General features: G+C 42.4%; 1 protein-coding gene across 3 annotated transcripts in view; it reads left to right on the forward strand.

The window, feature by feature from the left end:
* COL4A2 (collagen type IV alpha 2 chain) overlaps positions 1–24,249 on the forward strand; it is a 147,603-nt gene that overhangs the window by 108,414 nt on the left and 14,940 nt on the right. For all 3 annotated transcript variants that reach the window (XM_054224104.1, XM_054224088.1, XM_054224095.1), the window contains exons 19-37: positions 1,357–1,458; positions 1,864–2,019; positions 2,935–3,027; positions 3,331–3,497; positions 6,262–6,334; positions 6,421–6,527; positions 7,690–7,891; positions 8,686–8,745; positions 9,530–9,592; positions 13,069–13,176; positions 15,058–15,279; positions 17,487–17,648; positions 18,231–18,401; positions 19,520–19,663; positions 20,904–21,029; positions 21,357–21,538; positions 22,379–22,442; positions 22,830–22,904; positions 23,518–23,625. In XM_054224104.1, the coding sequence (XP_054080079.1) occupies positions 1,357–1,458; positions 1,864–2,019; positions 2,935–3,027; positions 3,331–3,497; positions 6,262–6,334; positions 6,421–6,527; positions 7,690–7,891; positions 8,686–8,745; positions 9,530–9,592; positions 13,069–13,176; positions 15,058–15,279; positions 17,487–17,648; positions 18,231–18,401; positions 19,520–19,663; positions 20,904–21,029; positions 21,357–21,538; positions 22,379–22,442; positions 22,830–22,904; positions 23,518–23,625 (2,385 nt within the window). The remainder of the gene's footprint in view (positions 1–1,356; positions 1,459–1,863; positions 2,020–2,934; positions 3,028–3,330; positions 3,498–6,261; positions 6,335–6,420; positions 6,528–7,689; positions 7,892–8,685; positions 8,746–9,529; positions 9,593–13,068; positions 13,177–15,057; positions 15,280–17,486; positions 17,649–18,230; positions 18,402–19,519; positions 19,664–20,903; positions 21,030–21,356; positions 21,539–22,378; positions 22,443–22,829; positions 22,905–23,517; positions 23,626–24,249) is intronic.

Consider the following 24,249-nt stretch of genomic DNA (forward strand, 5'->3'; position numbering starts at 1 on the left):
CCTTCTACATAGATCAAAAGCACGAAACTCTGAGAAGTCAACTCCTTAAAAAACTGTGGTTTGCTGAACTGTTGCAGAAGGTATAATTGCCTTCTGAGAGAGTGCCCTAATCACCTTTGTACAGGCAGGTGGCTTCTTTGTCTCTCCTGCTGAAGCTGGATTGCTATAGAAAAGGCATCCATGCATTCCTGCGTCCATAGAGAAGAAACAAGCAAAAAGAAGTGTGTGCCTTTGTTGTCCAGTGAAAGGAAGAATGGGAGGGTCTGCCTTTTGCGTCCTGTTTCAGAGACTCTGCATAAAGTGCAGCAATGACAGCTCAGCGGAGACCATTCTTATAATCTAAGATTTAGAAAGAAAAAAAAATATTAAAAAAAACCTTGAGGAATAGAAGAGGATTTTTTTTTTTCCTTTTTAAAATCAACACATTTCCTTGGTGGTCTTTTCACTAGGCTTGTAGCACCCAGTGTCAGCTGTCCTGCAGAGCTGTGGTGGTTCTGGCTGGCCAGACTAGAAACACAGAGAAGGTGATACCAGTTTGCCAAGGCCAAAACTATTGCAGGGAAGGTGCCAGCAAACAGCAAGGATGATCGTGTGCCATTGCCCCGGCCTGTGTCCTCACACCGTGGAGTTTACTAGTCTTGTTGAAAGACAGAGAGTCTAACAATGAATGGTTTCCTTCCTCCCAGAGAAAGGGGCAAGAGGCCCAAAACATTGTTCAAATCACCCCAAATACCCTTCCAGGCTTTTAGGAGCAGGAGAGACTGTGAAGAGAGAGGAGGAAGCAGGCAGGGGGCTGGACACACCGTATGTCCTCCAGTGTCATTGACCTTTGACAAAAGGACAATACTTTCTGCAGACAATAGTTGGGCCCAGGCAGATGCTTTTGGTGCTGGGGAGCAGAGGAAAGCTGACATATCATACATCTACACTAGGAGCTTCTTGTAGGGAAAAGGAGGGGCTCTCCTCAGAGAGCTGCTCTTTTGTGCTTCCTAGGAGCAATGTAGCTCTAGCAGCGCATTAGTAAGAGCTGAGAGATATTCTGCTTCTTCCGGGGCTTGGTGGCTCCACACCGGTTCTGTCACAGGCCATGCTCAGCTCCCGGGTATTTGGGCTTTACAGAAATCTCTCAGATAGGTTTCTTTATTCAGACTGAGGCAGCATGAGGTAGCAGGTTTTTGCATTTCTAAAGCTGCCTTTAGGAAACGATTGTAAATTCTAGTATTCTGAAGCCCTTGAAGTTCCTAATTTTTGCTTTTTAAGAATTGATCAATCTGCACTGTATCACAAGTCAGCATTTATGGGTCACAAATAGCATCACAGTAATGTGTGTTTTGTGGAACTGTGGATATCTTTCAGGTGCAAGAGGTGATCCAGGCTTTCCAGGTGCGTCTGGACTTCAGGGAGACCCAGGAGAGCAGGGAGATCGTGGGCTGCCTGGTCTTCCCGGATTCTCTGATGGTAATATCCCAGCAACACATGTTCCAACAGCTTAACTTTATAGCAAGTTTCAACTGGTACAGGGTTGGGGTGAGGAAAATGTGTGTGCAGACTGTGGAATATGGAATGCAGCATGGTAGATAACTAACTGCGGGGGCAAAAACTGAGAGGAGCATTTTGCTTCAGCCTCGATGGGGCTCTGGCGAACCAACTGAAGTAGAGATGATGACAGGGCCTTGCTTCAGTAACTGCTGTTGATTTGCTCAAGTGAAAAGTGTAGTTACCATTTTTGCTCTATGCTAAATATCTCCATTTTTCCTTGCCAGCTAGATGCAGTTGCATGAACTTTCCCTTCTGCTACATTACAGCTCTTTGAGTGGCATTGCTAAGACGTTGTTCTGAACTTCTTCCCTGGTTCTGTTTCAGCGGATGGGGATAAGCCAGGCTTACCAGGAGAAATGGGACCAAAAGGTGAAAAAGGTGAATTAGGATCTCCCGCTTATCAGATGGGCCCGCCTGGGTTCCCGGGTAAGCACGGCACACCAGGACTCCGTGGTCCACCTGGTCCCGCTGGAGCCCCTGGTAAGTGCATGAAGAGAGATGATGAGAACTCACAGGAACATCTTTGCTTATTTTTAAGATAGCTGTTGGCAAGGCAAAGTGAGGAAGTATATTGAGGGAATGAAATGAAGTGGGTGGCAGGGAGGACATACAGAGGAGAAGTGTTGTATGTTCATAGAATCATGGAATCATAGAATCATAGAATAGTTTGGGTTAAAAGGGACCTTAAGGATCATCTAGTTCCAACCCCCCTGCCGTGGGCAGGGACACCTTCCACTAGACCAGTTTGCTCAAAGCCCCATCCAGCCTGGCCTTGAACACTTCTAGGGAAGTTCTTCAATGAAGAAAGCTATGCCAGGGAATGTTCTTCAATGAAGGAAAGGTTTACATGGTTGTTAGACATTCCTGGCAACATCTGAAAGGAAAGAAGGTCTGTTTTGGGCTGGGGGAGGCATAGGGAATCAAGGTAGTTATGGGGCTGGAGCATATGACATGTGAGTGTCAAGGAGTGTCTGAGAGAGCTGGATTTCTTCCTTAGCCTGGAGAAGAGAAAGCCTAAAGGAATCTTATTGCTATCTTCCTCTGCCTCTTGGGAGTTCATAGGAAAAATGGAATCAGATGCTTCACTAAGGAGCTCAGACAGCAACAAGAGGTTGCCCAGAGAGGTTATATACTCTCCATCTTTGGAGATATTCAATACTCAGCTGGGCAAGGCCCTGAGCAAGTTGCTGTAACTTTGAGGTTAGCCCTGCTTCAAGCAGAGGGTTCGACCAGGTGGCCTCCAGAGACCACTTCTGACTGAGATTGTGCTGTGTCTCTGTGAAAAGCACCACACTGCAGTGCACGAGTGGAGAAAAAGATGTGCGGGAGGTGAAAAGAGAAGAAAAGTAAATCTACAGTAGATTAACTTATATTTTTATTTAATTAAACTTCCAGGTTCTCTCTTTGGATTAAAAGGACAGGAGGGGACACCAGGTAGACTTGGCTTGCAAGGTTTCCCTGGGCCAAGAGGACAAAAAGGACCTAAAGGTAGGTTATGATGATAACTCAATAGATGATCTGCTGTTAGGCATTGTGTAAAGCTCCCATTGTATTCAGTCTGAGTTTATTGAACTATGAGATGCTCAGGGACCGATTAATTCAATCTGTGGCTAACACAGCAAGGAAGCACTGTGTTAGTTTCTTGTAAGAGAAAAAAAAAAAAGAATTGCTTTTCTCAAGCATTTGAGAAACTACTCAAGTATTCTCAAGCCTATATATAAAATGGATACAGTTGAACATCTATTTGTTGTGACAGAGCATTCTTTCTTCTCTTTCCAATCCTTTTTCTAGGTGAAGAAGGGGATTGCAGTACATGCCTTGTGGGTGAAGAGCTCAGAAGGGGCTCTACTGGCCCCCCTGGCCCTCCGGGCTTTCCAGGAACCCCTGGCCAGCCTGGGAGGAAAGGAGAACCTGGTGATCAAGGACCACATGGTATTCCTGGCTACCCTGGAGCAAAAGTGAGATACTTGTTTCTTTAGTGCATGGTTTTATATGCCTACTAGAAAGAAAAAGGAAAAAAAAGAAAAGAAAAAAACTGCCAAAAAACCAAGCTATTCTCCCTGGAAAAACGATGAAAAGTGCGATTTATTTCTTTCTGTGTCATTTCAGTAGCTTTCAGATTGCTATCTACAAAATACTGAAAGACAAAAATTGCTAGGATGGAGGTGAAAATAGGATGTTTTGAGAAGAGCAAAAGAGTTCCACGTAATCCAAAGTCCACTTCCCATTTAAACAAAGCTGTTTCAGCAGACCCCTTTCAAGCAGCTGTAGTACTGAGTATGATCTGACCATCTAGAAGGGTAACAATTCCAGTAGTTCCTTAAGGTTGTTGCTAATAAGATGCATATGTCAAACTGATGAAATGTAAGGTTCTTGTTTGCAATACATTAAGTCCTCCTAAAAACCACCATTCAATAACCCGGAGAAAAGGGCTTTGCTTATAATTGCTTGCTTGTTATTTACACCTAAAGATGCTGTAGTAGGTGGTATGGTGACTGCATCGTGGTTCCTCACAGTCAGAACTGACTTCAGGAAGTCACGTCTCTCAAGACTTAAGAATAAAATTTTTCTAAAGCGGACCCAAAATTGGTTTTGTTTATGCAGAGATGTCAGAGCAAACATAATGTTTTCAGTTAGTGCTTTAGGCTCTTCTGAATATCAATAAAAGAACCCAAACTCACTCACAACTCACTTAAGTTTGGAATTTTTTAGAATTAAAGTAAAATAAATTTTGACTTGACTGTGGTTGTCAAAAAAAGGCTGAAACTTTTATCAGAAGTTGTGCTTTCTAGAAGTCATGAAAAAATTGACAGAAGTATTTTCAAAAAGTTTAATGTTGAAACTTTGGAGACGTTGAGTTTGAAAACTGAAGTTCAAACTTAAGTTTGAAACTTAAAATTTTGCAAGTTCTGCAAGGCTTTTTGCCTTTGAAATGAAGAATTTCGTTTTTCTCATCCCAGAACTTAAGTTACTATAGAACAGACACTAGTACAGACATATACAAACGTAGCATAACTAACCTAGCAAAATATCACTCAGCAGCAAAATCCTGACTTTATCTCAGCTTTTTGTCTGCGACAAATTCAAAGTAAAACAATTTAGCTGAAATATTCTTGGTCCGTATTCTCAGGCAGAAGTGACTCCATAATTCTTTGAGCACGTTCAACAAGTTACATATAAAGACAATAAATATACTTAATCTAGGTCAGATCTATATCAATTTAATGAAAGTAAAATTTTATCCAAAGCAAAGGGTATTTTTTTCTGGATAGAAAAAAAAATTAGAAGCAGCTGTAAAACATTTTGAAAACACCTGTGTGCTGAATTGCATTATACACAACATCTAAACCTTGAAAACAAAAAAAAACAGCAAAGCGAACATCATACTATTAATGCAGAGTTATTGCTGCAGATTTCTGCAGTTATATGTCAGTGAAATAGTTCAGCATTATATTAAGTTTCTGAGATTTCTTTTGGCCTGCAAAAAGTGATGTCCAAAAGAAAGATCTCTACAGTGGTGTATAGATGTGGCTTCACTGACAGTTCAAATGCAGTTTGCAAATATGGCTGAGTAAAGCAGGAGGATCCTTGTACTCAAATTTGATCCCCCCCTTTACACTTACAGAAGCATGAACCTGTATTCTTGAGGTGACCTGCAGCTGAGAGACAGTTTCCACACATACTTTTCTCCCAGTAAAGTCTTGGGGAATATCGATAAAAGGCAGTGATATAAAAGGCATCCTATCCTATTAAAAAATTTACGGCACAGGAGTATCTAAATGCATCGGGTACATCCCTTCCATTCAGTGTCTACCCTGGAACTCAGTAAGAGGAGGCTAGGGACAACCTAACATGCATGGCTCATATTTTAGTGAGCGTGAATGAAATTATTCAGAACCAAACCTAACTGGCGTAAAACAGTCAATGGTAAATGGATCTGTAACCTCTGGGCCTTGCACCTACCATGCATTATACCAAAGGATCGAGAATGCCAAAGGCTGGTCTTTGTCTTCACCACAGTTTGCCTTTGCAAGAGAGGAAATCTCCTGCCTTGGAGCTTTTCAAAGCTTGACTGGGCAAAAGGCTCTGAGCAACCTGCTGTAGCTGCAAGTGGTGGATTGGACCAGGCACCTCCTGCTCCCCCTTCTAACCAAAACCTTTCCCATCGGTCTGGGGTTTCGGGCAGATCACTTAATCACTCTGTGCCCAAGATCTTGTCTCTGGTAAAGAGAAAACGGTGCTACTTTTCAGCTCCACAACAGTGTTGTGAATCACAATCCACTGCCAGGTACAAGGCTGTCCCCTTTTGTACTGGTGGGCAGGAGGAATCACAGGTCAATATAACCCTTTTTTTTCCATGGTGCCAAAAAATTGCTTACAGCAGTTTCCTTAGTGGCTAACACTGAGTAACTTGCCATGTTTTCTCAATGCAGTTCTACAGCTACAGTCATCTGCAGGACTCTAGCTCATGGAAAGCCACAGCTCTCCCCATGCCCTCCTCATGCAGAAGCTCCCCACGTAGACCTTGATCCTTGTTAGAGCATAGTAATAACGATTCAGGCAGAAGAATGGGTTTCCTGAAGAGGAAATCATTCACAGAAAGTAACAGAAAAGCAGTAAAATTTAAGGAGACTCTTTTTTTAAGCAGGACAGTGGAAATACAAATGTTGATACTTATTTAAGTGCTTCTGTTTCTTTTTTTTTTAATGTCTGTAACACCAGGGATTTTCGGGTCAAGTTGGTTTTCCTGGACCAAAAGGAGAAAAGGGAGATTCTTTACACATAACTACTAAAGGTAGAGTAAAAATTCATCACGTGAATTCTGCAATTATTTACACGTTTTCTTGAGAGATTGGTTTCACAATGAAAGGTCTTCTTTAGGCACCAAAGGAATCCGAGGAGATCCTGGGCTGCCTGGTATCAGAGGTGAAGATGGTTTCCCAGGTAGAGATGGATTAGATGGCTTACCAGGACAGCCAGGCCTTCCAGTAAGTAGCAAATACAGCTAAATAATTTCCACCACACTCAATTACGTTTAATTCTTAGGGCCAGGCTGTCCTTCTTTCACAGATAACGATGCACAACTAGACTGGCTTTGCTGAGTATTGATATATCAGACATCAGTTTTACTCTCAGGGTGTTTAGAGCAATCATTCACTGTTATTTCCATTTTATTTAAACAATTAAGTAGCAGTGTATAACCCATTTAGGCCAGCTTGCTACTAGTGGTTAGTTTGTGATAATTAGTGGTTTATTAGTGACTCCTCGCATTGTCTGAGAGAGATCCTGTGTGACTGAACTTCAACACCTTTGTTATGACTGAAAGGAAATGCAAAATACACTACAACTTTACATCCTCAAAATGTAGGTTCTGTCCTCATACATGCTTGATAGCAGCTCATCCAACTAACTGTAGCTGTCTATAAGTTAGACATGTAGTCTCGGATGGTTTTCTAAGCTACTCTGTAGGGAAAAGGAAAAGGTAAACACCTCGCAAATGGGATTCATCTCACCTATCGTAAATGCTGTTGCGGACCACTGGGATGCTTTTACGTCATATTTGAAGATGGGCCAGAGCCATATGATACCATCTGGACCACGGTGGTTTTACTGCCATTAAAGATGGTACTTTCTATTATTTCTGAGGATGGAAACGTTTTCTTGTGATGTTCGTAAGACATTGATTCAATACTATAGAAGTATCACTAGAGGAACAGACAAAGAAAAAATCTGCCCACTCGGGCACAATTTTATGTCAGCTTTTCTCAAGGTCTCAGAAGTAAATGCCACACCAGAACATCTCTAGCAGTGCATGTGGTTTCACCAAAACCCACTTGCAGCTTTTCAGAAAGGCCAGTAAGCCTCTCCACAGCAGTGATTCATATTGCCCAAGTGCTGTTCATGGGCCAACAGTTTTAGGGGAATCCTCCCTCTAAGAGGGCTTCTCTTGTACCTTTTCTGCCATGGGGTCTAAATTAAAGTCAGATTATTTCAAACATGTTTTATTTGCAATGTTGATTTAAAGATCTCGGATGCAACCTCTGAGGAATTACTGTCTATAAGGTGTTTTTCATGAGAGTAGTTAACTGTTTGAGTTTTGTTTGTTTCTCAGCAAAGTCAGGAGTGACCACCTCCGTTCACTTCCCACAGGGTGATGGTATCAGAGGTTTCCCCGGCGATCCTGGTTACCCAGGTGAATTGGGCCCAAAGGGCTTTCCAGGAGAAGCGGGCCTGCCGGGTGAAGGATTTCCTGGTCCAAAAGGGTACCGGGGTCCTCCAGGTGACCATGGACAAGATGGAAACCCAGGGCCTCCAGGTCTGCCCGGTCTGCCAGGAGAGCCTGGCCAACCAGGTAAGAGACATCACTCTGTCTTACATCAAAGCCATGAGAGATCAATACTGAATTGTGTGCAAAAAGGTAGCATTTGGTGGGGGGGTTACATGGGCAAAAAGGGATTGCTTGTATTAGTTGTCCAGAAATTTTAAAGAAGGAAATACTTCAGAAGTCCCAGTAGTTTCATGTCAGGTATTGAAATAGCGTGAATGAATGTCTTAGTGCCAGCAAGTAACATCTTTCAGTTTTCAAGCATTTGGAGGCAGCAGAGCAATGTCCTGCCATTGGGGTACTCACAGGTGGTTTTCTCTGGTCTTCTACATAGAATGATAGAATCATCTAGGTTGGAAGGGACGTTTAAGATCATTCAACATATATCTTTTAATTGACCAGAGAAAATCATGTATTTGTCCTTCAGAGCTCTTCATACTATCTCTGCAGCTTTCCAAGACCCTTCCAGCATAAGAATGCCAGGGCTACATTCACAAGAGCTCAGGCTCAGAGTTTTATTGCTCGACTTCGAGATGCCTGGCAGAATATTCAAGCCAGAGCAGGCACCTGCCAGCCCTTCAGAGTGCATGGGACATGCAGCCTCCTAACTCTCACAGAGTTAGGTTTCTGGCCTGGATCTAATTGATATATGGATAGAGAGTTCCAGTATGTAAGAGCAAATAGTTTGTGTTGTATGCATGCATAATACATAAAAAAATACATTATCTGATGTTGTAGTAGACATTTTTGTTAAAATTGAGAGCATTTTACAATTTTTCTCTTTTAAATAATGACCGTCTTTTCCCATTCCGTGCTCGTAGACTGTGGGCAGGTCATTGAAGACTTTTCTAGAGGAGATGGAACCGAGCCGATATGGTCAGGTACTCTACATACAAATAGCTTGAATATATTTTAATATTTAGTCTTATGCTGCTGTTATGGCTTGATACTTTCTTTCTGATGACTGCTTTCGATGCTCTTGATTGTAAACTGTTTGAACTTCAGGTCACAAATAACCACACATATACTGTACATAGCTCTGAAGTAGTTTAATCAAGTAGAACATATTCTAAAATTATTGCCATTTTAGCTCTGCAATTCAGAAATTCTTTATTTCATCGCTCCTGAGTGTTTATTGTGACAAAAAAATTATTACCATGGAATCTGTAACAGCAGCCCCAGAAATAAAGTGCCCAAGAAAATTTAAGGAACTTTTTTTGAAGAAGAACTTTGAGTGAAGATTTTCAGTACAATTTGACATGTAAAGAAAAAAAATCCTTCATTTGTACAAAAAATGGACTTGATTGCTTCAGGGGTACAAATTTCCCACAGGGAAACAAATTGTTTTTCTTACTCTGAAAAATACAGTCATCCATGACGTTGGACTACCCTTCCCATGCTGGTCTAACTGGAGCAGCCACCATAGCCCCTGTAAAAGAGACAGAAGGGCAGCTCTTGGAGTGGAGCTCAACTTTAGTGCTCCCCTGAAAATGCCACCCATGACCAATTTTTTTTTTAATGAAAAATAAAACTTTTTTTTAAATTAGGGTTTTGCCTGTTAATTTCATTCACCTGCTTTAATGAAGTTGTCTCAACTGCGGGCGCAGAGCTGATGAGAGGCAGCATGTGAGCATGTATGGTGTGACTAACCCTCTTTGTTTGCAGGCGCAGGCTGTGTGAGGCCACCAAAGGGATCCCAAGGCAAGCCAGGACTGCCAGGAGCCACAGGTAACATTTTGCCTTCACCTTTGTTTCCCACACATGCTACGTTTTGAGGAAGATCTTGAATAAAGATGAGCCTTAGCAGGCGGCGAGTTTTAGAAATGACAATGGAGAACAGCGTTAATGTGAAGCCAGCAGAAAGACCTAAGCAGCGTGCAGCCCAAGTGGCTGCACCATTCCTGAGCTAATTCTGCCTTTGCTAATGAGCATCAGCCATGAAACAGGAGGCAGAAAGGACAGCCCATTTGCTATTCTCCACATGTAAGTAAGAGAGTATGTAGAGAGAGTCTACAAGTTTATTGGTAGAGCTGACTGGGGACGCCTCACAAGGAAAATCCTGTCCTCTGAGAGCAGGGTGATAAAAGTTGTAAGGGAGGACTGTGGCAGATCCTTCTTATTATTCCTCTTTGTGTGATATACAGAGCACCTTCAGCAAGCGTGAACCTAAAGTCTTTAAGTGTTATGGGCCAGGTTGTCTGATGGAATGCAGTTGGCTGGCTGTAGCCATGTGTGCCTTCCTTGCAGAGCTGGTCCACCCAGCCCAGAGGGACCATCTGGTGATCCTGGACCTTTCCCCCACGGAGGGTTCCCCACCTCTTTCCAAAAGGAAGAGGAAGAAGAGGTGGGGACAGGGTCTGAAGGACTGTGTGAGATGGAATTGAGAGAAACACCAACAAGGTGTACTGAGTGGTCATAACAATTGACCTTGAAGAGGGAACCTCTGACCAGCACTGGTAGTTCCTATAAGCTTATGTACTCCCAGCGTAAGCAATAAAGCTGTTTTTCAGTAAATCCTTCTCATCACCAGCTAGTAAAGGTACTGCCAAAAACCATAACCAGATCCTTCAGAGTTCAAGAACTGTAAAATTCTTGATGCATCTGTTCCTTTGCCCACTGTGCTTTAGCCAAGGTCAGAGATCTGGACTATAAATTTTAAGGTCAAGCTTTTTTTTTTTTCTAGCATAAGGTTTATTTTGGCATGCATGGATTGGTGGATTGGTTGACCACAGACTAATGGGTCTTAAAAGGGAACGTTTTATCTCTCTTGAAAGATGATGTGTATCTCTGACTTATGTTTCCTTAGTCCTAATGCCTTAGTTTGTTGTTAGGATCAATGCTTCTGAAGATTGTTTTCTTTGACATCTTTGTATTATTTTTTTCTGAGTATGATGATTTGTTTATTCTTTCATTCATATCAGCTTGAAGGCTTGTATTTCAGGGAATACAGTCAGATTTAACTCCTAGCTGTAAGATTGCCATAAGACAAGTAACGCCGTTTTTCTGTTTTGTATTTTGTACTCCTGGTTAGCTCTTTAACAAATCTTTCTCTGTCTTTGTCAGCTTATATGTTTTAGTAATTTTAAGATTTATTTTTCATCCCTTCCCTCTAAAAACTGGAAAAGGTCCCTTGTTGAGCCCAGTGCAGAACTCTGTTCGTAGCCACCTTTCAACCTGAGGCAGTTCTGGAGCTGGAAACCCAGGAGGAACAGGACACAGTTTACAACTTTTTGCAGCTTCTTGTTGCTGTAGCTGTGTCAATGTGGTTTCCTGGAGCATCACTCCTACTCACACTCTCCAGATATAGACACAAAAGCACCAACACCTCCTTTAAACTGTTTTCATTGCCTGCTTAGAGTGATGTGGATTTTGTCCACAAGGTTTCCTGCCTTCTTGTCAGCCAGGATGGAGCTCTGCTATAGGCAGTCACGTCTCTCAGTGTCCTAGGTGCTGCTGACACCCAGTACATCAAGCAAGGAATCATCTTTATAGTCCCACTGCCTTGTGTTCCTTTGAAATTCCTGGCAACATACACAGCCCACCCTAAGTTACATCCCGGTTATTCCGGAGTCTCAAGACTGCTGGTTGAATAAAATGTTTGTTTTCTGTTTCAAACGTACAGCTAAAGCGCTTGCAAACTAAACATTGGTCTAACGTAAAAACTTTTTCCTTACTGCTGTTTGGCACGACATGTTAACACCAGCTGACATCGCATAATGCCTTACTGAAATATGTGTTAAGCAGTGGCTGTATTCTCCATCCGCCGCCTTCTTTTTAATTAGTGCAATACTGAACAGAATGAATGAATGTCAGTTATTACAGATGGGAAACAAGACCGAGATGCTATTTGGGTAAGAGGCACATTAGAATTTTTCACTGAGACCTGGAAGCCTAGGATTTTTCCTTTTAATTGCTTTCTGAGAAGTTATTGTTCATATAAGGGAGAGAACAATAGTCCTGTACGGCACTGCATTCACATGGCACTGGCTGTTTATGTGCACCTTATTTGTGGTCTTTTTAAAGGTTTCCTTCTCCCCTTCACAAACAACAGCCAAAACTGCAGAAAAACCATGCTTAAATAATGGAAACTCAGAAAACCAAAGTGGAAAAAAGTATGAAAATTCAAGTGATATTTTCCTTGGTTTGTCATAGTTCGAGGTGGACAGAAACTTGCTTTCAGTGTAAGAAAGAAATGAGTTGTAATTCATGGTGATGCTAAGCAACAACACTTAAAATGTTAAAGCATGTTGTTGACCTTCAAACCTTAGCTGGGAGCTTAAAGAGTTCAAGGAGCTGGGGAGGGTAGGGAAACAAAGCATACCACAGGAATTACTTTCAAAGAACTTCACCAAAAAAATCCTGGTCTTGGAACACAATGAATTAATGAGACTCATGCAATAAAACTACTGCATGAAAAAAAATAATATTATAAACTTAAAAGAATCCCACAAAGTACTTGCAGGTTTTGAAATGTTAAGAAACAGTAATATTTGCCCTTACCCAAACGTCGAATACCAAATCCTAAGGAAGCGAGGTCTGATTTTACCTGTCAGGAGATAACTCAGCATGAACATGAGTTCGGTGCCAGAGGAACACTTTTTCAGGGCACAGCCTGTCTTTTACTACCGAACCTATAGACCCGTACTGTCACAAATATAGTAAGTGGGCTAGTTAATTTGTATTCAGTTTCTAGGATGATTAGATCTAACCTTTAGCCTTACATTTCCGTTGTGTGGTTATCTAAACCAGTCTGCTCTTGTTCTGTGATCAGGGTAGCACGGAAGGGAAAAATTTGTTCCTCCTACAGCATCTCATTTGTGCCCCTTTCTGTTGAGCGTTCTTCTTTGACATTGCCTTTTGACCTTAAGCTAAAAGCCTTAATTTACAAAATATTAAAAGTCTCCAAAAGTCTGGGAGACTAATCATTTCCACCCTAGTAGTCTCCATATCATTAGTCTTTAAATCAGGTTAATCCATGTTTGTAAGGGCACTTAGCCTACATTTTTGGTCCATGTCTTGGGATCTTGAATACTGCTAAGAAGCTATAATGGGACTATAGTCCCATTAAATTTAAAAAGAAGTTTCATCTTTGCATCCAGAGACACATCATGATGGTATTTACCACTACCTTTTCTTCCATTATATGCACATTTCTGTTTTGTTTGTTCAGATCACACTTTCTTACTTTCTTTTATATAATTCAGGTGCAAAAGGTGCAAGAGGATTCCCAGGTGATCCAGGTCCAACGGGATACCCGGGGCTAAATGGTACACGAGGTGATCCAGGTCGGGAAGGATTCCCAGGTCCTCCAGGTATCTTGAAATAAGTAGTTGTTCTTAACTTTCAAACTCTTTACTACCGTCACTGAAACACAGAAACTTGATTCCAGATACATTTTCACTTATCTTCCCTTCCATGTTCAAACAAGAAACTATTATACAAAACTGCTGCTTTTCAAATCCAAAAGGATTTCCTGCAACTTCTGTAATGCTGAAAAGTAACACAGACGCCAGTCTTTTAAATAGTGCAAAATTATATATGTGACAGTAAAAATTCATGAAGTTTACACAGAAATAAAGAAATTCGATAGGCAAGATATTTCATATTCCAAAGGGAATATACTCAGAATGAGGATGCAGAAAGGAAGAAAATACATTTTCTATATATTTCTATTTAACTCTTTCCAGCATTAGTATAAATTATACTGGACCTATCAAAGGCAGAGTACTAGCTACTGACCTTGCCCATAGGTGGCTGCATTTCCAAACAGTGTTTGCAAGCGTTCAGTGCCTGTCATATTTTATGCTAGTCTGTAATACACGTAGATTAAATCCCAGGGCTTCTGTATCTCTCAAAAGGTTCCAAGATGTCCAAGACGCATCAATTAATTGCATGTGTAGTTGATCTGTTCATAGATAGTAACCCAGATGAGCCTAAAATAGTGCCGCTGCACACACATATAAGCTGCAGTGGGTTTGTTCACAGATCATCAGCCAGCCCAGCAAGAGTTACTGCCAGAAACTACCACTTCCCTGTGGCTGGCCAGGTTAATTTGGTCAGAGAAACGGGCACTGATTTTTTTGTGTAGCACAGTTCAGAAGCTATTGATGCAACTGAATTTAGGAGCTCTTTAGAAATTCTCTCCATCTATCTGTTTTCCAAGTCCTAAATCTTCACTGAAGTGCTGCAAATTTTCCCAAATCCAGTGCCCAGGTGCTGCTTCACCCTAAGGCAGCACGCAACCTGGAAGGCTCATCTGGGCTCATCTACAGCACCTGTAGTAGCAAAAGAGAAAGAAAAAGAAGAATTGATGCGTGTCCTGGTCAATAGGCAAAGGATGCACCATAAAACGTAGCTCTGTGCCACGTAGGGCAGGACCGTGGACCTGTGTTTCCCCTGCTAAGCTCTGCAGAGTGCTCTAAATGCTAAATTAGGGCTCCCATACCATATGGTTCCTAGGCCACTCAGACTAATTTTCTGCATTCTTCCATACTGTCTTTCACCAGAGCTTGAACTTAACTACCAGTCCAGGTCCAGTTTCTCGGTCCACAAGAAGCCTTCCCCATGTCATTTGTGGTAATGGGGGCTTGTGCCCTCCCAGTCATTCCCTTACGGGATGGAGGACAGGGACGGTGGCGCTCCTTCATCAAGAGCATGAAGCAACTGGCTGTGGCCCCTTGAGATGTGTGGGGAATAGTAACGGCAATGACCCATCTGGGCAAGTCCTCTGGGTCTTCCAAGTTTACCAATACGCATTCACTCCTCATTTATTTTTTCAAATTTGACTCTCTGAAATGTCTTACCCCAGCTGCATATCAAACCAGGTTTTTGGCTACAGGAACTGGTTTTTTGCCCTTACAGAATAAGATGTTTATAAAATGCTGCAATAGCCATGTCAGAATAGTCACACAGAAGTAACTGTGCTTGGAGCTGTGGACCTTTTATCACCCAGGCACTGGGTATCCCGAGGGGTCACTTGTAAGTTCTGCCGATTTCCACATTTGGTCAAATATTCTTATAAATGCTATGTGGTTTTAAAACATGCATATAACACTTTGTTTGATTCTACAGGTTTCTGCTATGAACTAGGGGAAATTACAATAATATAAGAGGCGTTATGATGGTGTATCTAGGATTTGAACTCCAGCATTTGTGGTGAGCCCAGTGATGTCTAGTCCTTGTTTTATTTATAGGTTTTACTGGGCCCAGAGGAGACAGGGGCCCAAATGGTCTACCTGGACTGCAGGGACACCCAGGCCGTACAGGAAAATCCGGTGCTCCGGGAGCAGCAGGACAGAAGGGCTTTCCTGGTGATGTTTTAGGAGCAGCAGCAGGTTCCCGAGGGGATGCTGGGTTCCCCGGCTTCCCAGGGTTGAAAGGCGTGCCAGGAGATCAAGGAATACCGGGAATTAGAGGTAACAGCTACTTCAAATAAAGAAATGTTTGAGTAAGAGTGTGATTTAAATGTAGCCAAATCATAGAAATACGAGTAGTAAGAGACCACGTTGGGACATGTTGGAGGTACTGATGACCCCAGCATCAAATCCCAGTGCCTGATGATCTCCCATCCCTTCCCCATTTACCTCGGCTGTTACCAATATGCCTGTCTCTTCCAAACACCTCCTGGAGATCTGTTGGTATGACCAGCACTCCTTCGTATTGCACTACATGAAATCAGCTACGGCAGGATACCAGAGAACCAGGCTTTGCTCATCTTTGTTGTCTTCAGATGTACTGTTATTATTTCAGATGTACTGTTAATTTTTGCCACTGTATTTTAAGGAATGGTGGTGTAGTTGTTTTCCTGACTTTTCACTTATATCCTGCATAATACTGAGGTTGTTTCCCACACCAGATGATGTTTGGATAATACATGGCACATTGCGCTAGTGCAGAATTTGTAAATTTTAACTAAGAGGACATAGTGTTTAGTAAATGTTAATAATCTATTTTACCTGGTCAGTCTTTGGGAACTCAGGAACAAGAAAAAGATAATATTATATGTTTATTCATAACTTTAGAGTGTTCATTTTATTTCATTATTTCACAGAGCTGTGAAATTTCATTATTTCACACAAGCAGGCGGAACTCCCTATAGAAAACAGAAAAAAACACCATAGTTTCTCTACAAAATCTGACTTTGTCACACTCTGAATTCTGTGGAGGACCTTCAAAAGCACATGTGGGAATCAAGCATCCCCTGCTACACAGTTTCAGTAGCATTTGGACACACAGTTAAATTTAGGACTGATGATTGCCCCCTTGCCCTGTTGTGGGAGTGAGAAAGGAGCAGTAATTGTGTCACTAGCTCAATACAAGAAGGTATATCCCAGGAACCTGTTTGAGAGACTCTACTCACGATTTTCAATACAAATTAAAAAAAAAGGAAATAAGAGCATCGTCTTACGTAAGCTATTTGAAGTGAGGAGAGCTGGTTTCACCTTCAGTAGAGCCCCAGAGAGAAGGAAAGGGTTGAAGGCAGCTCTGTGGCACTTCATAAGTTTGAGAAAAGGCAGAAAACATCACTAACACCACTGAAAAGGGGACGAAATTCAAGGTAAAACATGGACTGAAAAGGAAAAAAAAAAGAAGTCTGACTTTGTACCTTCTTTCTAAGCATTTCTGTAGAACCAAGTTTTCAGTAATAACAAAAAATAAGTACAGTGAAAATGAAAAGCATTACTAGGCCGTCTGTCAACTAGGTTGATTTGTTTTACAGTTCTGGCAGAATGGCTCCAAAAAAAAAGCATGTGAATTTTTGTACGAGTCATGGTTTTTTAGTTTTATAAGAAGCGGGTAGTGATTCATTGTATCATCTATGCCGCTTAAACTACTAGCCTCTCAGAACGGAGAACTAAAGCCTGTATTCTGTTGTTGAGAAAACTGGCCTTACGTGACCTCAGTTATAAAGCACGCTTAACTAGTCAAGCCAATGGACCTACACTGCTGTAAAACCTGAATGAAGAGAAGCGGATCCACTTGGCCTGGATTTTAAGTGCCATGTGCTTTTGAGGTCTTGTACGCTTGCTGCTTCTCTAATCTGAATGCAAAGCAGGGATTACCTTTTAAATCTTGACACCCCCTTTTGCTCTCACATCATCAAGATGTAAATTTTCACCCAGTGCACTAAGTCATGTAGAATCAGGGCCTTTTTTTATTAGGAATTTGTATGAATCTTATACCAATGATCTCACTTGAAAATTTCCGAACAATAACACAAAACCAGAACACACCGTCTGCCTTAAATGTTCCCATGCCTGCCTATCACATTTTAGAAAAGATACAGAGCGTTATTTCAGTGGCTCAGTCAGCTGCTTAATTTGATTCTTACGAAGATTTATGTGATAAAGAGAGAGATCAGAATTACTGGAGTTAAAGGCACTCCATCTGTATCCACCTGGTGCCAGTCAACCTTTCTGATGCAAATATTGAGATCAGTACAGGTAATGTCAATTATTTCAAAACTAATGAGCAGGCTTTCAATTTGCTTTTCCTACGCTCACTGAATTTTCAGAGGAAAAACATATGCTGTGCTGAAAGACTAGTGCACACACAGAAGTCATATGTAATGATCAGTTTTCTAGATATTTATGCTCTCTAATGCACGATTATGCTATTTTAGGAGCGGATGGTAACCCAGGTTTGCCAGGACCCAAAGGAGATCCAGGGCCGCAAGGTCTTCCTGGTTTGATGGGATTGCCGGGAACACCAGGAACACGTGGATTCCCAGGGCCTCCAGGAAATCCTGGGCCAGATGGTGGGCCTGGCTCTCAAGGACCTCTCGGTGAGGAAGTGTTGCTGTCCTGTGTCACTCCTCCTGCCAGTTCTCTGTGGCATGGCAACTGTATGGTTTCCACAGCGGAAAGTTAAGCTTAGGGTTGGGGCACTTGCCATGCTTTAATCCCAAGCCAGGGAAATGACAGTAATAGTGCAGACATTGTGATTGCAAATTGTGCTGGTATCACAGGTGGGAAGTAACGGTGGTGATGATCCTCGCTGGTCCTTCTGTAGCCACCTACCATGCCAGATCAGAGCTTGCTGGTGGCAGACTGGGAGAAAGGAGCTATGAAATGGGAGTAGTCTTACGGAAAAGGGGCTTAATTCTTAAATTAAAAAGGAGGGGAAGGTCCTGTTGGGAGTGGGTACAGAACCAAGCTGGTAGCGGGACTGGTTTGTATTGATGAGCTGCATTGTCTTTATAATCATTTCTGCAGTTCTCTGCTGAAAAAAAAATCCTAATTCCGCCCCCCCCCCCAACATGAAGCTGGTAGGGTAGCAGTTTTCTCCCTCTTGAGCTACCTTTTATGAAATCATCATCTATGTCTAAACGCTTTTTAACCTCCCCGTTCTCCTGTTCACACGGCAGGTCCACCTGGTGCTAGGGGAGAAGATGGTGAGCAAGGTTTCCCTGGCCCCGTGGGCCTCAAAGGTCTGTCTGGTGACAAAGGTGAAACAGGTTACCCGGGATTACAAGGGATACCTGGCGTGATTGGTCCCCCTGGCATAAGCGGAATGGATGGCTTTCCCGGAGATAAAGGTGAGCTTTGGACAGCTGCTTTGAAAAAAATAGTGTTGCTTAAAGCTGTTCTGTGCTGAGATGAACAGGACACTTTCTCTGCTGGGCTACCTCTGTTTAAAACAGGAGTTATCAGGGTCACAGGCCTAATATATTCCAAAATCACTGTCTGTTTTCCCCTGCGTTGTGCTTGGCAAAAATCTAGCTTGTGACATGCAGCCCTATTTAGAAGGACAATGGCTGTTTTATCTCTCCTTTTAAAAAATATGCAGTATTTACTCTTTTCTCTCTCCAAAAGTCTTTCCTTTGTCCCAGTCCCACTGGCTCTCAGTGAAGTTAAAGAGATGTTTCCCCAAACCTTTGCTTTAAAGTTTTTTGAAGGTGGCAGTTGTGTACTGAGCGATGCCAGACACAAGACCTTGATGTTGACTTTTACCAGGATACCAATATTACATATAGAGAAGGTGAGATTCTCACCTGCCCGCCACAAAAACACTGTGTATAATGCAAGTTGCCTACATCACACAGGGAGTTTCAACAGGATTCAACTCCATGTGAAGCCAAGTTAACATCAAAGAGGGGGTGCATGCCTAAAAATGCAGTTGGAAAGATAGGACTTTTTTCCTAGGACAGCTCTGGAGTACTGATCAGCTCTCGCTTGAGAGGAATGAAGATCTATTTGTTAGCATGACCCATGTAAAACAGCACCCTCATGTTTAGAAAAGAGGAGCATGGGAATTTTTGGTGAGAAAAGACCAGCCAGTCCTAGACCCATGATCTATATGAAGAAGAATGGGCTGAATAAAAACCCTCTGTGGAACTAGATACATTTCACTAGCTTATCTAGTGAGGGTTTGAACTGATCTTTCAGAAGAAGATACTAAGTTTTGCTCATCTCCACAACATCTCTTCTTGACCAGTTAAGACAGTTCAGTGTACCCCTGCTCTTGTTTACCTCTCAGAGACCTTGGGTGCCTGATCTAGAGCTGCGGATTGCTCTAGGCATCAAGGCACCCAAAACCGGGTACTGCTGCACTGAAGTTTTCATACCGTTTTAGTCTTGTGTTGCTGGTTAACATTTACTTAGCTTGCAGAAATCTGAGTGAGCTAACAGTTCTCTTCCCCTTCTTCCTTTAAAGGCTCAAGAGGTTCACCTGGCATTGATGGTTTCAAAGGGATGACTGGCCTAAAAGGAAGACCAGGCATCAAGGGAGTCAGAGGAGAATTTGGCTCGTTGGGGGCTCAGGGTGACAAAGGCGCACAGGGCGCACGCGGCTTTAAAGGTATTTGCTTATGGGCGCTATCCGTGTGTTTGCTTTTCACATCTGGAGAACTATTTTACAAGGACACAAAGTCAAAGAAGACACATTTTTCACACGCTAAATTTAGCTCAGACATTCCTCCACCTATTTCACACATGGGCCTCTGGCCAAGAGGCCTGGATTTTAGACTCAAGGAAAGGTTACTTCTTTGTGAATCTTTACATGTCTAAGGTTGGAGACAGACATCTCATTATTTAACCAAGCTCAGACAGTGGCACCTGTGGGCATGCGCGGAACTCAACAGAGCCTTTTCCCAGGAAGCATTAAGGTCTTTGGGGGAAAAGATTCAGATTTTGCTCCAGTTGTGCTGTAAAGGCACTGAAATATTCAGAAAAACAGGCAATTATGTAGTTAAAAGTTAGAAACATATCAGTTGATATCATCATCAGTGAAATTAAAACTGTAACTCGGTCCTCTTTTCTTTGCATACAATTATCTTTAAATAGACACTTTACCACAAAGCCAAAATGTTATTTCTAGGGACCCTGAGATAGGTACTTAAGAAAAACCGGTCTGCAATTCAAAGGTTGCAAAACAGTGCTCCCAGTAACTCAGGGGAGGTCTGAGCAAAAGGCAGGTGTGAAAACAGCCTGGGTGAAGAAAAGTGCAAATATACTTCTTGGTGAAGAAGTATAAGATCATAAGAGACAAGTCTGGGTGGCTGGCCTGCCTCTACATCCCGCACAGAACTAAAGAGAGTCATACAGTCTATTTGGGTCCTTTCTTCAGGATGTTATTTACTGATGTCACCAGTAACCTTCAAATCAGGAAAAGGAACAAAATGACTGTTAACAAATACAAATACTTTCTTTCGCCTGGGGCTTTTTGACCAAGAGCTTCCCTTTCACTGGAACTAACCTACTTTTCTGTGGTTTCTCCAGTGTGGTTTTTGGTTTTTGTACACACATAATACCTAACTGATCTGCTGAGAGGCAAATTATCTATCACAGAGGAGTCTGGGTACAGGTCCCCAGGATTATATGTAGAAAAGTTTAACTCAGTTTTCATGTTTTCTTATCCTTGACTGTTCTGCTGACACGTTGTATTGACACAGGTAACTTTTTAAGCAAGTGGATTTTCCACAGTTTGTGCAAGATTATCTATTAATCCCTTTTTGCTTAATTCACTCATCTGTTCGCTTTTTCCAACGCAGTGCTGCTGACTAGCTTTTTGTAACATGGTTGGGTTTTCTACCTTTTAGGTGACCGTGGGGATCAAGGCCCCCCGGGAGAGCCCCCAAAGATCAAGCCCAGCATGATGATGGAAGTTAAAGGTGAAAAAGGAGATGTTGGAGAAAGGGGCACGAAGGGATTCTTTGGCTTAAAAGGTCAGTGGTCACAGCAAAACAAAAGAAAGCACATTCAGGGCTATCGAGCGGTGTCTTTTCTCAGCTACCGTATTAAATATTCCCCACTCATCGTACCACTGCGCTGCAGCCCCCCCAGCAAAGTCTCTAAGTGTCTGGCAGCGTCTCACAGAGACACCCCCGAGGAAAGCTGCCTTTGCTGCCTTGTTGGCACACACTAGCATATCGTGGTGCCGTGGTTTGAGAAGGCTGCTAGCAGGAAAACTTCTTACGCACAAGCAACTGCGAATCAGTCTTCCCAGCTTTAATAATAAAGTCTCCTTTATTTTTCTTCTTCCCCGCCTGCAGGTAGCAAGGGAATGCCAGGCATCCCTGGAAAGACAGGAACGCCAGGGTCCCCTGGGCATCCCAGCTACGTGGCCGGCGTGAAAGGGGACATCGGCGCAAAAGGGCTGACAGGTCTGAAAGGGTATCCTGGTCCAGCCGGCTCTCCTGGCATCAGAGGCTTCCCTGGCAGCACAGGAGGCAGGGTGAGTTCATGCCCATGAGGGTGTCCTTGTGCTGGCATTCAGCGTCTCTAGGGAGTGACGTTCACCCCTTGAAATTGTGCTGAACAGCTACAGTGCAAAGATAATAATGCAATGAAATTGAATAAACAGATCAAATATTTTTGCTTGATCCTTACAGTGTTCATTAAGCAGAGTCCTTTCTTTTCTCACTGGGAGACACCCAAATTTCAGGAGCCAGCTTTTTGCCCATGAGGACCCAGACAGCTCCTTCTAGGTCCATGGTCCTGTTGCCGTAGCTGTTGTTAAAAATTATTCTCAACGCTGGGCTTATTCTTCCCTTTCTCGCAGGATTGATGGTACCACTGCCAAAAATTATTCACTGCCACTCATCTAACAGTAAAAGAGTCTAAGAATCCCAGCTCCTAGAGGGTAATTCACTGTGATTCACTTTGCCTCAAAAATAAATTACGCTGGAAGAAATAAACTCTTACAAAAGGCCTGACAGTAGAGTCACAGACATCATTTATTTGAGAGAGACAAAATCTGTTCCTTTCTCAGGTAGCTTTGCCCTTGGATTTCAATAGGACTTTTTCCTAACCGGGGATTGCAGGACTCACCACCATATATATGTAATAGGATGTTCTCAATTTCAAACTTAAGTCTTTGCAAACAGAACTTGTTCCTTGGTTTGTACGGGTTTGGCTCAACCGATTTCAGCCAAATGACTCTACAAATTATAAAGTACTAGGGAAACTTGAAAATGGTAAATTTAATAGCCCTTTTTCAGTATTTCCAAACTGTGCTGCTTGGAAGGTTGAATAAATCCTCATTAACTGATACCGGTTTTCAATCATATGATAGGGAGAAAAGGGTATTCCAGGAATTTCGGGCCGTTTTGGTACTCCTGGCTCACATGGTGAAATAGGTGAGTTTGTTCTCTATCTGAGCACGCTTTGTATTCATTACCCATCAAACGCTCAACATTAAGTTCTGAAGAGGCCCTAAAGGGCGTTCAGTCTTAAAGAGTCTTTGTACAGTCTTACGGAATGATATTGTAGGTGTGGGAGGCTGTGACAAGGTTAATACTGGTAATTTCATGCAATGTGTACTGTCCATGGGTAAATCCATCCATGGCAGGGAGGGCGGCTGTTCTAGAGATGTTATGTTTTTCTTTCTTTAACTTATTCCTCTTTTATTGTAGAAAGAAAATAACTACTGAATTTTGACTCAGAATTTGTGATTCCTTCGAAACAACTGGAAATACTGTTTAAATTAAAACCTTACCACTCGTGTTCATTTTTGCTTGAAACAGGTGAGCAGGGAGATACTATAAACTTACCAGGAATGCCAGGCCTTAAAGGGGAAGTCGGTGTGCCAGGCTTAACAGGTATTAATTTCACAACTGCTCTTGATATATTACTTTTCACGTACTGAAGTCCACAGAGGAAGGGAGGGGGAGCTTACCATGGGCTTTTGATGGCTGTTGAACCCGTGCTCTGATGACAGCTCCTGAAGAGGTTCATCTTTTCTTTATTGAAATGAATGTGTGCTATGTCTGCCTCTTCAACTGAAAGTTATAGCAGTAAACATCAGTCGCATGCAACTCGAGTAAACATTTGTATATAATTTTTTGCCATTGACGAGAAAAGGAGCAATATCAGGCCATGATTATGGAAGATGGGATAGCAGAGTCAGGTTGATTTTGGATCGGGTTGGTTAGATGAGGTATTAAAATTTCCCTACACATGTGGCACACTTGAACATCAGTGTCATATTCCACATAATTTGGGGAGTACTTCTAAAAACAAATTTAATGATGGTTTGGCCAGCATGCTGTAGACAACTATTCTTTCTCCCAGATTATGCAAGCACCCTGACTAGAAGAATGTCTTTATGTGGCAAGACCAGGACCCATTCAGTAGCCAACTTCACATTACGCTTGTTAGCTTAGGGTCGTATAGAGATTATTAAAAGAATATACTGGTTTTGTGGTTTTCCAGGCACAAGAGGAGGCGCAGGACAAAAAGGCGAAGGCGGCGATCCTGGTATCCCTGGCATTGAGGGCCTCAAGGGCACACAGGGTGTCCCTGGCTCTGTGGGACAGGAAGGTAAAATATTCTTTTTAACGCTCCGAATAATAAAACTGTTTAAGAAGAGAAACAAAAAAAAAAAAAAATCTCTTCTCCTTCGAAAGAAAGTCATTATGTTTTTTTAATGCCTTGATCATTCTATAAGTCGGTAAAGAGCAGTAAAAAGGATGTGTTACTCATGGCAGAACTTATTAAGAAGAAATTTCAAAAGCCTAACTCTGCTTCATACCAGTTTTACCTTTTTTACAATGATCATGTGTCCAGTCAAAGTGTTATTTTGCTGGCATACTCGGGTATCCTAATGGCGTCTCAATACTGCAGGGAGGTGGGCTTTTCAATGCTCTTTTCTGCCACAAGTGAAGTCAGTGTCCCCCAGGACCCAGTTACTCAGGAGCTTTTGAGCCAGGCTCGTTGGCCAACTGTAAGTTGTGAACCAAAGGCAGGTTTGGCTCTGGCTGGATCATAAACTCAGGGCTTAAGAACATGTCTTATTGCAGGAGGATCAGAGCAGTTGCTCCACATTTCTCATAGAATTACAGGGCTTAGAGACTCCAGCCAAGACTGGAGCAGTTTCGGTAGATACCTCTCTGGGAAACAGTCCTTTTCCGATCAGCTCTCCAGTCGGAAAGGCAAAACTGATGC

Source organism: Rissa tridactyla, chromosome 1 (genome assembly GCF_028500815.1).
Source record: "Rissa tridactyla isolate bRisTri1 chromosome 1, bRisTri1.patW.cur.20221130, whole genome shotgun sequence".
Lineage (NCBI taxonomy): Eukaryota > Metazoa > Chordata > Aves > Charadriiformes > Laridae > Rissa > Rissa tridactyla.